General features: G+C 41.0%; 1 protein-coding gene across 1 annotated transcript in view; it reads left to right on the forward strand.

The window, feature by feature from the left end:
* LOC147689264 (collagen alpha-4(VI) chain-like) overlaps window positions 1–13087 on the forward strand; it is a 495718-nt gene that overhangs the window by 337203 nt on the left and 145428 nt on the right. The window contains exons 16-20 of the mRNA XM_086942070.1: window positions 3271–3324; window positions 5724–5795; window positions 6321–6347; window positions 9805–9849; window positions 9959–10012. Of these exons, the coding sequence (XP_086798196.1) occupies window positions 3271–3324; window positions 5724–5795; window positions 6321–6347; window positions 9805–9849; window positions 9959–10012 (252 nt within the window). The remainder of the gene's footprint in view (window positions 1–3270; window positions 3325–5723; window positions 5796–6320; window positions 6348–9804; window positions 9850–9958; window positions 10013–13087) is intronic.

A 13087-nucleotide genomic window follows, 5' to 3' on the forward strand; every position in this document is an offset into this window, starting at 1 on the left:
ACCCACACCACAGGTCCCAGGGCAATGCACTATGGATAAATTGGTCCAACAGATTTGCTTACGCTTTTCCCCCTCTCCCACTAATTCCATTAGTGGTTCGGAAACTGCAACAGCATTCAATGACAATGATACTAGTGGCACCCACGTGGGCAAGACAGCCTTGGTTCACCACGCTACTACAACTCTCACTGGTACCACATCAAAAGCTAAGATTATTACCCATGCACCTTACACAGAACCATGGAGAAATAATGCACCCAGATCCCAAACAATTGAACCTAGCGATCTGGCTCCTGAGGTCATAGAGTTTGGATATTTAGATTTACCACCAGAATGTATGGAAATCACTAAACAAGCAAGACGTCCTACAACCAGAGCATGCTATGCAGCAAAATGGAAGAGGTTTGCTGTACACTGTAACAGTAATCACATCAACCCTCTGGACGCATCCACTAAACAGATCATTTGCAATTTACTACACTTGCAGCAATGTAACTTAGCATATACCTCTATCAGGGTTCATCTAGCAGCTATAGCGGCGTACCTACAAAACAGGCAACATCTTTCCCTGTTTAAAGTACCAGCAATTAAAGCTTTCATGGAGGGACTCAAAAGAGTCATTCCACCAAGACGGCCACCTTCCCCAGTCTGGAATCTCAACATAGTACTTACCAGACTAATGGGACCACCCTTTGAACCTATGCATAGGTGTGAAATACAATTCCTCACATGGAAGGTGGCCTTCCTCATAGCTATCACGTCACCCAGAAGAGTAAGTGAGTTACAAGCTTTTACGATTCAAGAACCATTCATGCAGTTACACCAAAACAAAGTTGTTCTTAGAACAAACCCGAAATTCTTACCAAAAGTAATTTCTGCATTCCACATCAATCAGTCAGTGGAACTACCGGTCTTCTTTCCAAAACCACAGACAGTAGCGGAAAGGGCCCTACATACATTAGATGTCAGAAGGGCAATATTGTATTATATAGAAAGAACACAAACTTTCAGAAAGACAAAACAGCTATTTGTTGCGTTTTCTCCTACACATAAGGGCAATCCCATCTCTAAGGCGGGCATTGCCAGATGGATTGTAAAATGTATTCAAAAATGCTACTTAAAAGCAAAGAGGACATTAACTGTTCCTCCTAGAGCTCACTCTACACGTAAGCTAGGAACATCTATGGCATTTTTGGGAAACATTCCATTAGATGGCATATGCAGAGCAGCTACCTGGGTTACACCGCACACCTTCACAAAGCACTATTGTGTAGATGTGCACACAACACAACAAGCTAGAGTGGGACAAGCTGTATTAAAGACTTTATTTCAGACAGTTGCAACAGGCACAGGAGACCACCGCTAGGGAGAGAACTGCTGTATAGTCTATTCATAATGTACCATCTGCAGCCCATATGCCTCGAACGGAATATGCTACTTACCAGTATGCATCTGTTCTTGGCATAGAGGGCTGCAGAGTGGTACATGCCCTCCCAGCCTCCCCGGAAACCTGTGTCTGTTCCAACAATATCTTATTTAGATACACTTACATGGGCATCTATATCTGTATTCTATCATACTACTCCATCTAACCCTACTATGGCAAAACAATCTAAGGATGGTGCTGATGCCCATGCGCACTACCAACCAAAGGAGGAGTCACCAAGCTACAAAAGACTCTCCAAGATAAAAACAAAGTGCAATCATCTGAGCCCAACACCAGATGGCGATCTATTCATAATGTACCACTCTGCAGCCCTCTATGCCAAGAACAGATGTATACTGGTAAGTAGCATATTCCTTATTCAACATAAAAAAACAAGTCATGAAAAACACTGTTGAAGAAACAATACAATATCAAATTGGACAGTTAATAAATAGATATCATCTAAAACATGCAGTAACAAGATTTAGACAATACTTTAACTAGATTAAGGACAGTTTGCAGCCCCATAATTCATTCCAACAGATAGAGTACTTCTACCAAAGTCCAGAGTGCCTGTCATAGCTTAGATAAATTCAACTGCTGTAAAAACAATAAAACTAGCTTATAATGCCTAATATTTGCATCCCTGAGAATGAGTACTAAAAAAAATTTCCGCAGGGTATTGTAAAGTGAGGAAAATAGCATTAAATGTGGCATACTCTGTTCTGAGTCATTGTTGCAGGGGCATTTAGGTAATTCTATAGATCACAAACCTTGTATAGGTAGGGCTAATAAAAAATAAATGGTATTAAAACGAAAACATGTTAAAAGAAATCTATTCTAAGGATTAGCAATATAGATACGATAACATTCTAAACCTGCTATACTTTTAAGCAATTCCTGGTGGTTTCCACTCTTTCTCTTGCTAAATTTAGCCACACGGGCTGCTTGTTGACGATTCATAATTTAGTCTTTGATGATTACATTATGGCATCCCCAAAACATGAGCAAATGGCCAGTATTTTTCCCTAAGAAACGTAGCAACTCTAATGTCAGTACATTTTAGTTTCTGAATATGTCATTAGTTTAAATGAGAATTAAATGAGAACTTGTCTAGATCCAGCCCACGTTTACCAAAGTCGGACACACCTGCTTTTGACCAGGACTCTAGTAAGTGATTAACCCAGAGCCTGTATTTACATTGCTAACGTTTAATATTTTTCTTTGCCCCTGCCTGAATCCTTCTTTCCTTTTTATGCTTTCACCTCCTTGGCCACAGTTAAAATAGAAGATGGACAATATGGTATCGGTTCAGTAAAAATGGAAAAGGGATTATGCCGATAATGTCGAGGAAGCATGTTGTTATGTTGTTTGTGATTAGACCACTATTTTCTAGATTTCATGATTAATAGTTTGCCCATAATCTATTGGAGACACACACAGGTTATGTTTATTGGGCAAAATTCTTCGAGTATTACTCGAATAGACAGGCATTACACTCACTTAAAGCTGGAGTGATTTCTTGATATATGCCTTCGCCAATCAGAAGAGAGTTACTATTTGGATGTCACTATGTTGGAGTCATTAGTTCAGCTGTTGTTATCAATGCCACTAGCTTTAGACAAGGGCCTTGGGTGAGAACTATCCTAGTATGGAAAAGGAAACATTTGAGATTATGTCAAAAGACCTCGTCACTTTTGAGGTACAATTGTGATTCTAGTTAGGCGTGCCAACTTATATTACAGCCTGTCGTCTTCCATCCTACATCTTAGGAATGACCACTGCTGATCAAAAACTATTTAAATCTTAATAATTAACAAACCTATATTGTTTCTACTTTACAGGGCAAAATTGGTCCCAAAGGTTCTCCAGGCCATCCGGGGGTAGAAGGAGGAAATGTAAGTCATCAATAATCTTCTGTTTACTCCTGTTCTTGTTACCATTACTATAGGTTTGGAGATTGTCACCTTGCATAGACACATTGAGATGTGTGGAAATACTTGAATTAATTTTCTTTATTGAAAAGCATGTTGGTCACATTCATCATTTCATATTTCGTTAATTCATCTTTCTAGCCTGAGAATAATCCAGGTTTCTGTTATTTTATCACTAGGATTGTCCGCCTGTGCCCATAAAGATATTCAATTTTGAAAGTGGTTTCTGTTAAACGTCTGTGACGTCAAAGCAGATATAACTTTTTTTTACTTAAAAGAATATTCTAATAATGCTGCATTTGATTTATCTCCAAGGGAGATTCAATAAGCAATATCTGATCTTATATTTTTGTCTGATGGATTTCTTAAGTTTTTACAGATGTAGATAGTACCACCAGAAAACAGAATGAGCAGACTTTGCAAGTACAATTAAATAAATTGAGCATTGGTGTCATTGGGTGAATGTCCTGCTACCCAAGATAGGGTTGCTGAGACCTAGGGGAGGGTTTAATTAAGTAAAAGAGCAATTATTGTCATGTCCTCACCACTCATCTAGTCACTAATGCTATTATGGTAGATTATGTTATGTTATGCCAAGCAGGGTTGAGGGCCTACTAGCCCAGCCAAGGGCTTAGGGGATATTACAAAGGTCAAGTCTTCAGCTTCTTACAGATTTCTAGAAGAGAGGAGGAGGCCAGAGCGGGAAGTCATTACAGGATTCAGGAGTCATGTTAGGGGTTTGTATTAGTGTTTTGATGGCTGTTGCACACTGGTACACCCTCTAAGCAGGAGCCATGCACCATGAGGTGATGGTGTCCTGCCAAAGCTCACAAAAAATGTAATGGATTTCCAGAGAGTTGGATCAACAGAGCTGTCTTTGATTGTGAGAGCCAAATATACAATTGTAAGCACCACAAGACCTTCCAAGATTCAAACCTATGATCTGGGCTAGGCTTGGACTGTTAGCGGCTATCGCAACATCCTCCTCCTGTCCAGCGTCTGCTCCCCTGCATTCAAGATGATGCACTACATCTGCAGACTATGGGCCAGCTTTATCAAGCCTTTGCGTTGCCTTTGTGTCACGCAAGGTGATGCATGGACATCACAATCCTTAAGTCGGATTTACCAAGACACGCATAGCCACCTTTGTGGCATGGCTTGGTAGATCTGGAGAAACGCAAGGCATCGTAAGTCGTTGCCATGCATTAGATTGCTCCGGAAAGGCGTTACATGGGTGAAGAGTGGGTGTTCCTACTCATTTACGCATGCTTTTTGCTGCATTTCCAGATGTGCCAAGAGTAGTAAACCTGGGAATATATGCAGTTATATGGTTAGACTGCATCTTTGCACTGTTCTTGTTTTTATTAAGGGAGTGATCAAGTTATATTAAAGTTTTGTATTGATCTCCTATCCTTTTTTAATCTCAATACACTTCATTATTTTGCACTGCACCGGACTCCATCCCGATCTTTTGCTCACACGGTCTTCACTGCATTTGGAGATGAGACCCAGACAAGCTTAGGTTATGGATCAGTCTCTGTGATCATGGGACATACCATTCCTACCTGGATGACCAAATGAGAATATATGATCTACATTTGACGTTGATGGACATCCAATTTTTCTCTGTATGGGTCCATTCTACACTTGAAGTGAATCCCAATATACGGTTTGCTCTGTTTGGCACTTTATGAGCAAGCTAAATGTTTTATAGCCTCAGCAACGCCCATAGACTTGGTTAGCAGTGTGCGTTTGGTCGTCTGGAGCACACTAGGTCCAGTTATAGACCCCCAGTGTGTGTTTTTTGTTTATGCAAACCTGGGAATGTGCCAAAAGTGTACGCCTTCCTAATAGAGGCGCAATGAGGAGAAATATCTTTATTTCTCCTGGTTGTTTGCTCTTTCTAAGTGTGCTGTATTCTGAGGTTTTCCGACCGACATTGTAATCAGACCCATAGTGATTTATTTTCTACTATGCCATTGTTTTATTTTCCTATATAATTTTTTTATATTTATATTCTTTCTTTATCAAATATAACTTTGTAATAGAATATAATCAATAAAATATTGTTTAAATTAATATTGTTTTACAAATCGTACCCATAGAACCATCCTATTTGACATTCATGGCTTTGTTAAAAAATAGGTAAAATAGGATGTCTGCATTGTTTGCTGAAACTGACTCTCCAGCCCCATGCAAAAAAATACATCCCTAGTCCATCCATTGCTAACTTTTATCAAACTGTAGAAATTATACTGGAAGTTAAATCAGATTATTAAAACTACATTTGTGTACCGAATGGGATTATTGACTGTTTATACAATTGTAAACTGTAGTAGTAATTTTCATTTTTTATTATATAGGGCGAGAGAGGGCAACGTGGCCTCAATGGCACGCGAGGTGAAGATGGATGTGCCGGTGTCAGAGGTCAAAAGGCAAGTTATATATAATTGTAGAGAGTCTGTTATTTGCACTGTGTTGTACAAATATTTCTGATCAAGAACTCTCACTTGCAGTTGACAGTATTACCCTCTGGATAAACATATAGTTAAAACAGTCATAGGGTTCAATGGCAAAAACACATCAGAATGTGCCTCCTTATTGTACACTGTTGGGCCCTGTATTACTAACACAATTTCTTGGTATCATTTGCATATAGTTTTGTTCTTGTTGGTGATTTTTTAGGTAATTTTGCCTTCAGAAGTAGCCACGTCCAATCTGAAAATAAGTACTCATGTTTTAGTATTGGTGGTTCAATGCATGCCGTGGGAAGCACTCTAGGGCAAGGTTGCTAAGGAACACATGCTAGTCTCCTGGGAAATCCCAAATATGAATATGTCCTGTGAATATTGCTGGTGTCTTCATTAGAGCTATCCCACCATGTTTTGCTAGAAATTATTTCTATTTTATTGTGAACCTTTAATAAGTGTACAGTAACAGTATATTTTTCTTTCTTATAGGGTGTTCGAGGCTTAAGAGGAGAACTGGTAATGACTTGTTTTTGTAAAATATTTGAGTTATCTTGACGTCCACTTTTCATCTTTCTGTCAGCTTCTAACCATTGTAGTTCTATAAATATATTGTTGGGGAATCACCATGTCACTACATCCTATAAGAGCTCCAAATTATTATGAGTAGTTCTTTGATCTTTAAATATTTTGTCAACATTTTCTCCTTTATTAGGTATTATAAGAGAACTAAAACCAAAAACTCTAGAATCTCTGAAACTTTAACAAGAAGGTTGCCCCTATAATGGACAAGAGATAAAACATTGCATGCTGCACGAGTAGTTACCCTGCCTTAAACCTATGAGAGGGTTTGTGTTAAAGGACCAAGAATGACAGCACTTAAATTGTTGTTTTAACGTTGAAGATATTAGTTTAGTTGTAGTTCCACACCATAGCACATTTTGGAGCAGCATTGCAATACGTTTAGGTTGACTCTGGCATTACGACTGTGGGAGATTTAGCCTCTATTTTAGTGTCTGAACGGGCTACTTCATTATGTGGAGTCCAGTCTGCCAAATTAATTCACAGGAGAGGTGGTCTGTCTGTACTTTGCATGCCATGGAAGCTAATGCAATACTCTGAAGCCCATAGGAGATATATCTGAAATATATACCACTGGTTAGACCTCTCTTCTGGGGTGCAGGAACCCAGATCCTTGCTTGAAAGTACTTTACCCTGTTGCTACACAGAAAAACATCCATTTGCTAACTTGAAACACAACAACATACTAAAAACATAAGTTATGCACAGTGACATAAGAAAGTATTAACCTCAGTGTTTCAGGGAATTGCATTGAACCAAGTATTTGTGTAGGATCCTGCTGACTATAAGTCAAAGCCCGTGAGCTGACCCTCAGGCCAACGAATGATGAATTTAAAATTCTGCAGAAATAACCCTTCTGTCTTCACAAGAAACACCAAAGTTATTACAATGGAACATCATCAGCAGATGTGCAGTCCACATTGCATTGCAGATTAAACATTCCCTTTTATGGGGACAAAGCAAAAAGTTCCTAGTTCTGTAGGTCTCTCTGCATCACACATGCATAGTGCACCCTCCAGGGTTCTGCTCAAGACCACAGAGTATTCACTGATTTCCTCCCAAGGTATAATGGGGTACAGCCAAAGATCCAGTTTTTTTCCTTGAAGGGCCCAGCATGCTGTAATAACTATGATGCCTCGTGGTTCCTAACTGCGGATCACTGATTCATGGTCACACATCTACGACTTAACTTCCAGGTCACTGCTCCTCTCTTGACACCTGGTCACCTGCATCATCATAGCCATGCACCTGTCTGTCACCTCTCAGACTCTAAACACATAAGGTGTCCAATTCTCTTCCACAAGGATGCCTGTGCTGCATTCCCCACAGGCTAAATCCAGTACCCCGGTACAATAGATACTAAGCAAGCAGCACACATTGACTATGATCACAGGTGTCTCAAGACAAACCCCGCTTCTAGCGAACTACCTTTCCTGTGTTAGCCCACTGAACTGGATTCAGGTGCTCAACAGCGGATGTATGACGTTACAACGCATACTTTTACTCCGCATACCATTACAACGCGGTATTCACAACGCATACCATTACAACGCATATCGCTTTGGGGTGCTGGATAGTGGTAAGTATAATTTACTATTCTAACTCCAGTCCCCGTGGAACCTAGGGAAGGTGTTGGATAGTAAATTAAACTTACCTCTTATCCTAGAGCGCCCCCCAGCGCTATGCGTTGTAATGGTATGCGTTGTAATGCCTGCGTTGTAGTGGTAGTGCGTTGTAAAAAATGCGTTGTAACAGGTGCATACCCTCAACAGCATCAGCATATACTTTTCTCCCCAATCCTCTTCCAGCATTCTAATGCTGTCAGCTCCGCATTCACAGTGTGAACGCAGAGATCCTAGCAACGCTTTTCTTCATCATTCTCAAATCAGGGAGCTTGAAACCCCAGGTCATGGTGACAGTAGGGCACAGCAGCACGGAAATTAAACAATGTACACAGGAGCTTTTGGGTTGCCAGTGGTGATGTGGATCATGCTCAGGAGTGCTTCTATGATAAAATGTGGGGGCCTCTCATGGTTGCCATGGCCAGCTACTCCTGGTTGGCTGAGTGCTGCAGGGCTTTCATCCGTTGAACTAGAAACTGGCACCAATATAGGCATCGCTCCCTAGAAAGCCTTAAGCACATCAAGTCTCTCTGATTGAGTCTCACACCTCAGCGCACACCCTAATTCTCAGCCAGTGCATGTGATGCTGTTGGCTTTGCTTGAATTGAACGCTTGGTAAACCACGCTTTTAGTTAGACAGTGTTAATGCGTGATCCACAGTCCTCCAATATCACTTATCTCGGGTGTTGGCACTTGTGATTTCTGTTCAATTTGCAAACAAAAAAAGTTTCAGTTGAAGATTGGTCTACTCTTTACAACACACAAATGCAAAGACATTTGACATTCTTGCATTAATGGCAGCCTAATTAAACAAGCAATGACAGTAACAATATGTCTCCTTTACCAATGTTCAGCGAGCAATGCACTCTTCCTATGCCAATGCCAGAGCAACCATGTGAAAAGCCCAAATAGCAATGAAACCATTGCTTTCTAATCTGTAAGATGGGTGCCATCTTTCGCACCAACAAGGGGCATAGAGCGGGCAGTAGAGAAGGGCCGGTGGCAAAATTAGTGAGATTAAAGTGTAGAGTGTGAGTGAGATATGGAAAAGACACTCACTGAGATGGAGGGATAAAATAAAATATAAAGTAGTTCCATTATGGCAGTAGTGGAAGGCTGCAATACATCACCCAATCATAAATGTTGTGAAAGAGCAATACAGACACATAAGCAACACATCACAAGCGCAGGATTGCAAATTGACAACACTGCCATCCAATCGTAAAGGAGAAAGTTGCTGGCAAAATATGAAATACAATGATGCTGGTCCCAGATAGCAAAATAGACTTAAAAAAACAGTTAGCTTTGATGGTGCCCTCGGATTGCTGGAACGCTTGGCATCTTCTTTTAGTACCTTATAGGATTGGTTGATTGCTTCCGTGAATTCAAGTGAGTTAGACATTTTCCTATTGCACAGCTTTTCTGTGTTTTTATTGTGTTTTTAATGAAAGAATCTGCTTTAATTCTTGGTTATGTCCCAGATTTCTTTGCCTACGTAACCTATTTCTGCTGCTGTTAGAACCTTTCATAGGTTTGCATTGAATTTTGGTGGGGAGAATAAGTGCCGGAGAGCAGTCTTTTAGCTCAAAGTCCTCTACTGAAGGTATAGCGGAGGAAATTCCACCAGTAGATTCTTTAGCAGATTTAGAGCTTCCCCCACAAATCAGTAGAGTTTCCATTTCCACTAAAATCTAAAGCAGGTTCTAAATCTTACGGTCCCTCCTGCAGCACATACAGAAATAATAATTACAGTTTTTTTACCATCCCTACAGGGCGAAGATGGTCAAAATGGCGTTGATGGCGTGAATGGAGAGGAGGTACTCTTTTTCATATTTAAAAATACTCTTTTTGATGCATAGGGTGGCCACACCATTTCATTATTACAGGACTTTAACCCTAAAGTTTATTCGTCTGTTCTGCTCGCAGGGTGACCGCGGATCTCCGGGTGCTTCTGGAGAGGCAGGCATCATAGGAAATCAGGTAAGACTTGTTAATTGTTAAGAATGCAACTCAGTGTGATTGCAGCAATATGTATGCTTGATGGAGTGGAATGATGCAAAGCAATTGGAGGGGAATACAATGATCTGTAAAGCAGTTAGGGGGAAGTGGGCTGCAATGATTTTACCAGAGTTGGCTATAACAATGTAAATGTAAATGTACAGGAATTTATATAGCGCAAATCACAGAGTGGTTTCTAAGCGCATGCTTAGGGAACCCGTCCTGGTATTCCCCTGTGAGATAAACCCGCCAGGGTATCTGCAAGGTGAAAGCCAGGCATCCCACCGCGAGGGGCCGTTGTGGAGATTAAGCAAGCTATTGCCCAGAGTCGCAGAGTGTGAACCCGTGAATCGAGTAGGCACCGGAGCAAGAATTGTCGAGTCCATGGACATTTTAGGACTCAATACCCCGCAGAGCCGGGAATTGAACCCTGGTCCCGGGCTGACTTCTGCTTCCAGGTCTGCCTCCTCTAACCAGTGAGCCACACTTCTCTAAGTCTTTAAACCAAGTAAATTGAAATTAGCATGTGTCGGTCCCAATACCCATATGCTACAATATGTGTGATGTTATTTTGTCTACATAACATAACGTGTATTTGTAAAGCACATGCTCCCCAAGCCTTAAGTCTCTTGGCTCTGATATAACTGGTGTTTATTGTTACCCAACTCAATGGTACTCATATTATTAACCCTGGAATGATGGAAGGCTGAGTGTACCCAACCTGTGACATTGAAGTCAAACAAAGATCCCTAGAGTGAAAGCATTAGCCCGGCACTGACCCTACCCTCATAATCTTTGTATACATCGCGTATCAGGTTCCTTTGGCTAGCATATTGTTATTAGAGCATACTTTATTATGCTACATGTTGTGGCAATTAAGATGTCTATCATGGTGGTAAATGCACAGAATCTACTTCAAGCAGTATAACTTTGAGAAAAGGCAAGTATTGAAGACTAGGTACAGGCTAGCAACTTACAGCAGCCAATCACAGACAGGGCTGCTGTGACACTACTTATCTGTCAATATGTACGTATCACCTGACAAAATGGGAAAAAGATTTGCCCCAAGCAACAATCAATCAACCTGATTGATTCTTGGGACAAATCTTTTTCCAATTGGTGACCAAATGGAGTGGAGCCGAAATTATCGATGGGGAGGCATTTTCCCACCACCACCCACCGCCCGTTCACGTTCTAATCAATTTCTGATTTGCACAGAATAGAAAGTTGTTTTTTTAATGTTACGAGAAGCCTTGAAAGTTTGTGAACTCGAAAAACAGATACGAGTTTGAATGGGCTCATCATTATCAAACTGTTTACCACACTGAAAAAGATCAGAGATTTACCTCTGACGAGGAGAGGAATAAATAACTTTTAAGGTTGAGAGTAGAAGGGTGAAACCCCATCATTTCCACCCTGTAGAGAAAAAACAATTAAAGAAAAAGTGCAGTTGCACAGAGGTGGCTGGTGATGTTTGAAACTGGGGGGCGGTATGACTTCTATGTATTGAGCGGCACGGAAATGCTTAATGGACAAACGTGGGGTCCAGACTGGATCCTCCTCCAAAAGAAAAAGTTTAAAAAAAGATCTGCACATCTTCAACCACCTCTCTTTCCTATTCAGCACCCTCTTTTCACTCTTCCCCGAATGCACTTTCTTGCATCTCCCTCACTGCGCCACGTAAACATACACTGCACTTACTCACATTTAGGCAATATATTTACTTTTGCCCTGTAAATATTTTGCCATCTGTGCTACGCCTTCTCACACATTTTCCCAAAATTGCAATTACAATTGGAATACATGACCATTGTTCTTTATGCTCTGCAGAAAGGCCAACCCACTGACAGGCACTTAGCTTTGGATTAATTCTCAGTGTCAGAACTCTCAATCAAAGCCCCTCACAAACACCTGCACAACTAAAAGTATGCACGGAACAAAATACAGAAAGAAACACAACATGATTGAATAGCTAACGCTTGAGGAAGGCAAGATTAAGTAAAACTTGAACTAAGAGAGGAACTAAATCGCTGACATGCATTGCCATAATGTTTTTAACACTCATTGTTCATAAATCAATCCATGTTTTTGCCATTGATGTTGTTAAGGGCATGAAGATCAGTTTTAATGTCATACAGCAGGTTACTATTTTAACCACATTTCTCTCACTTTGCCCTTGACTCGGATATTTGGATCAACTTCACAAGGGAACAAGAACCATGGCCTGCTCGTCTTTTGCATCTATTTCAAGGGGAAACACATGCTGCAGCTCCACTTCTAATGGAGCCAGCAAAGAGCAGCCAGGGCGGCCTGAGGTGTCACGGTAGGGGAGGTTAGCGTGGTGAGGGGTTTCAGCACAATATGCATAACAGAAGATTAGCATTCTAACACTTACCATTACCCAGCACAAGGCACCAAAACATGCTTGCATCCACTCCAAATGGGAAACGGTGGGATCTATGCCTGTGAATGACAAACTGCTGCTCTCTCGCAGTGACGGAGACTCCAACGCCCCAAACCATGACGCTGACAGCGACACTGGCCTATAGAGAATATTGCCATACACTACAATGGCAATGACTCATTATGAAGGGCTTTAGAACAGTAAGCCCTGCGTCGTGCGTCACAGTTCAGAAAGTTGATTTGCTGCCTGGCTTCCATCTCCTGCTTCGAAGTGAAGCAGGTCAGGCAGTCTGGGACACACGGCCCAGACTAAAGTACATCAATTGGTTTAGAGATACAATTGTACTTCTAAATAAATCAATCTATTTAATATTTGTACAGGAATATGCAGGAAATCAGTTCAGGGGGGCACAGCCCCAGAGCCCTAATGAAGAATCCGCCCCTGCCATTGCACAAAGGCAATTGGAGACTATGTACAATTACACCAGCAAATTGTCTCCACACAGTCAGGTGCAAAAATTCAGAAAATCTGTCTGCATTTAGCCACAGATAATTGCTGCTGACACACATTTCCAGGCCTGCTCCAGTTAGGTTTTGTAAATTAGGGAGAACGTTTTACACTCAGGTGAAGGTATAACTCTGCAGCGGTTTTTG

This window comes from Lissotriton vulgaris, chromosome 10 (assembly GCF_964263255.1).
Source record: "Lissotriton vulgaris chromosome 10, aLisVul1.2, whole genome shotgun sequence".
Taxonomy (NCBI): Eukaryota; Metazoa; Chordata; class Amphibia; order Caudata; family Salamandridae; genus Lissotriton; species Lissotriton vulgaris.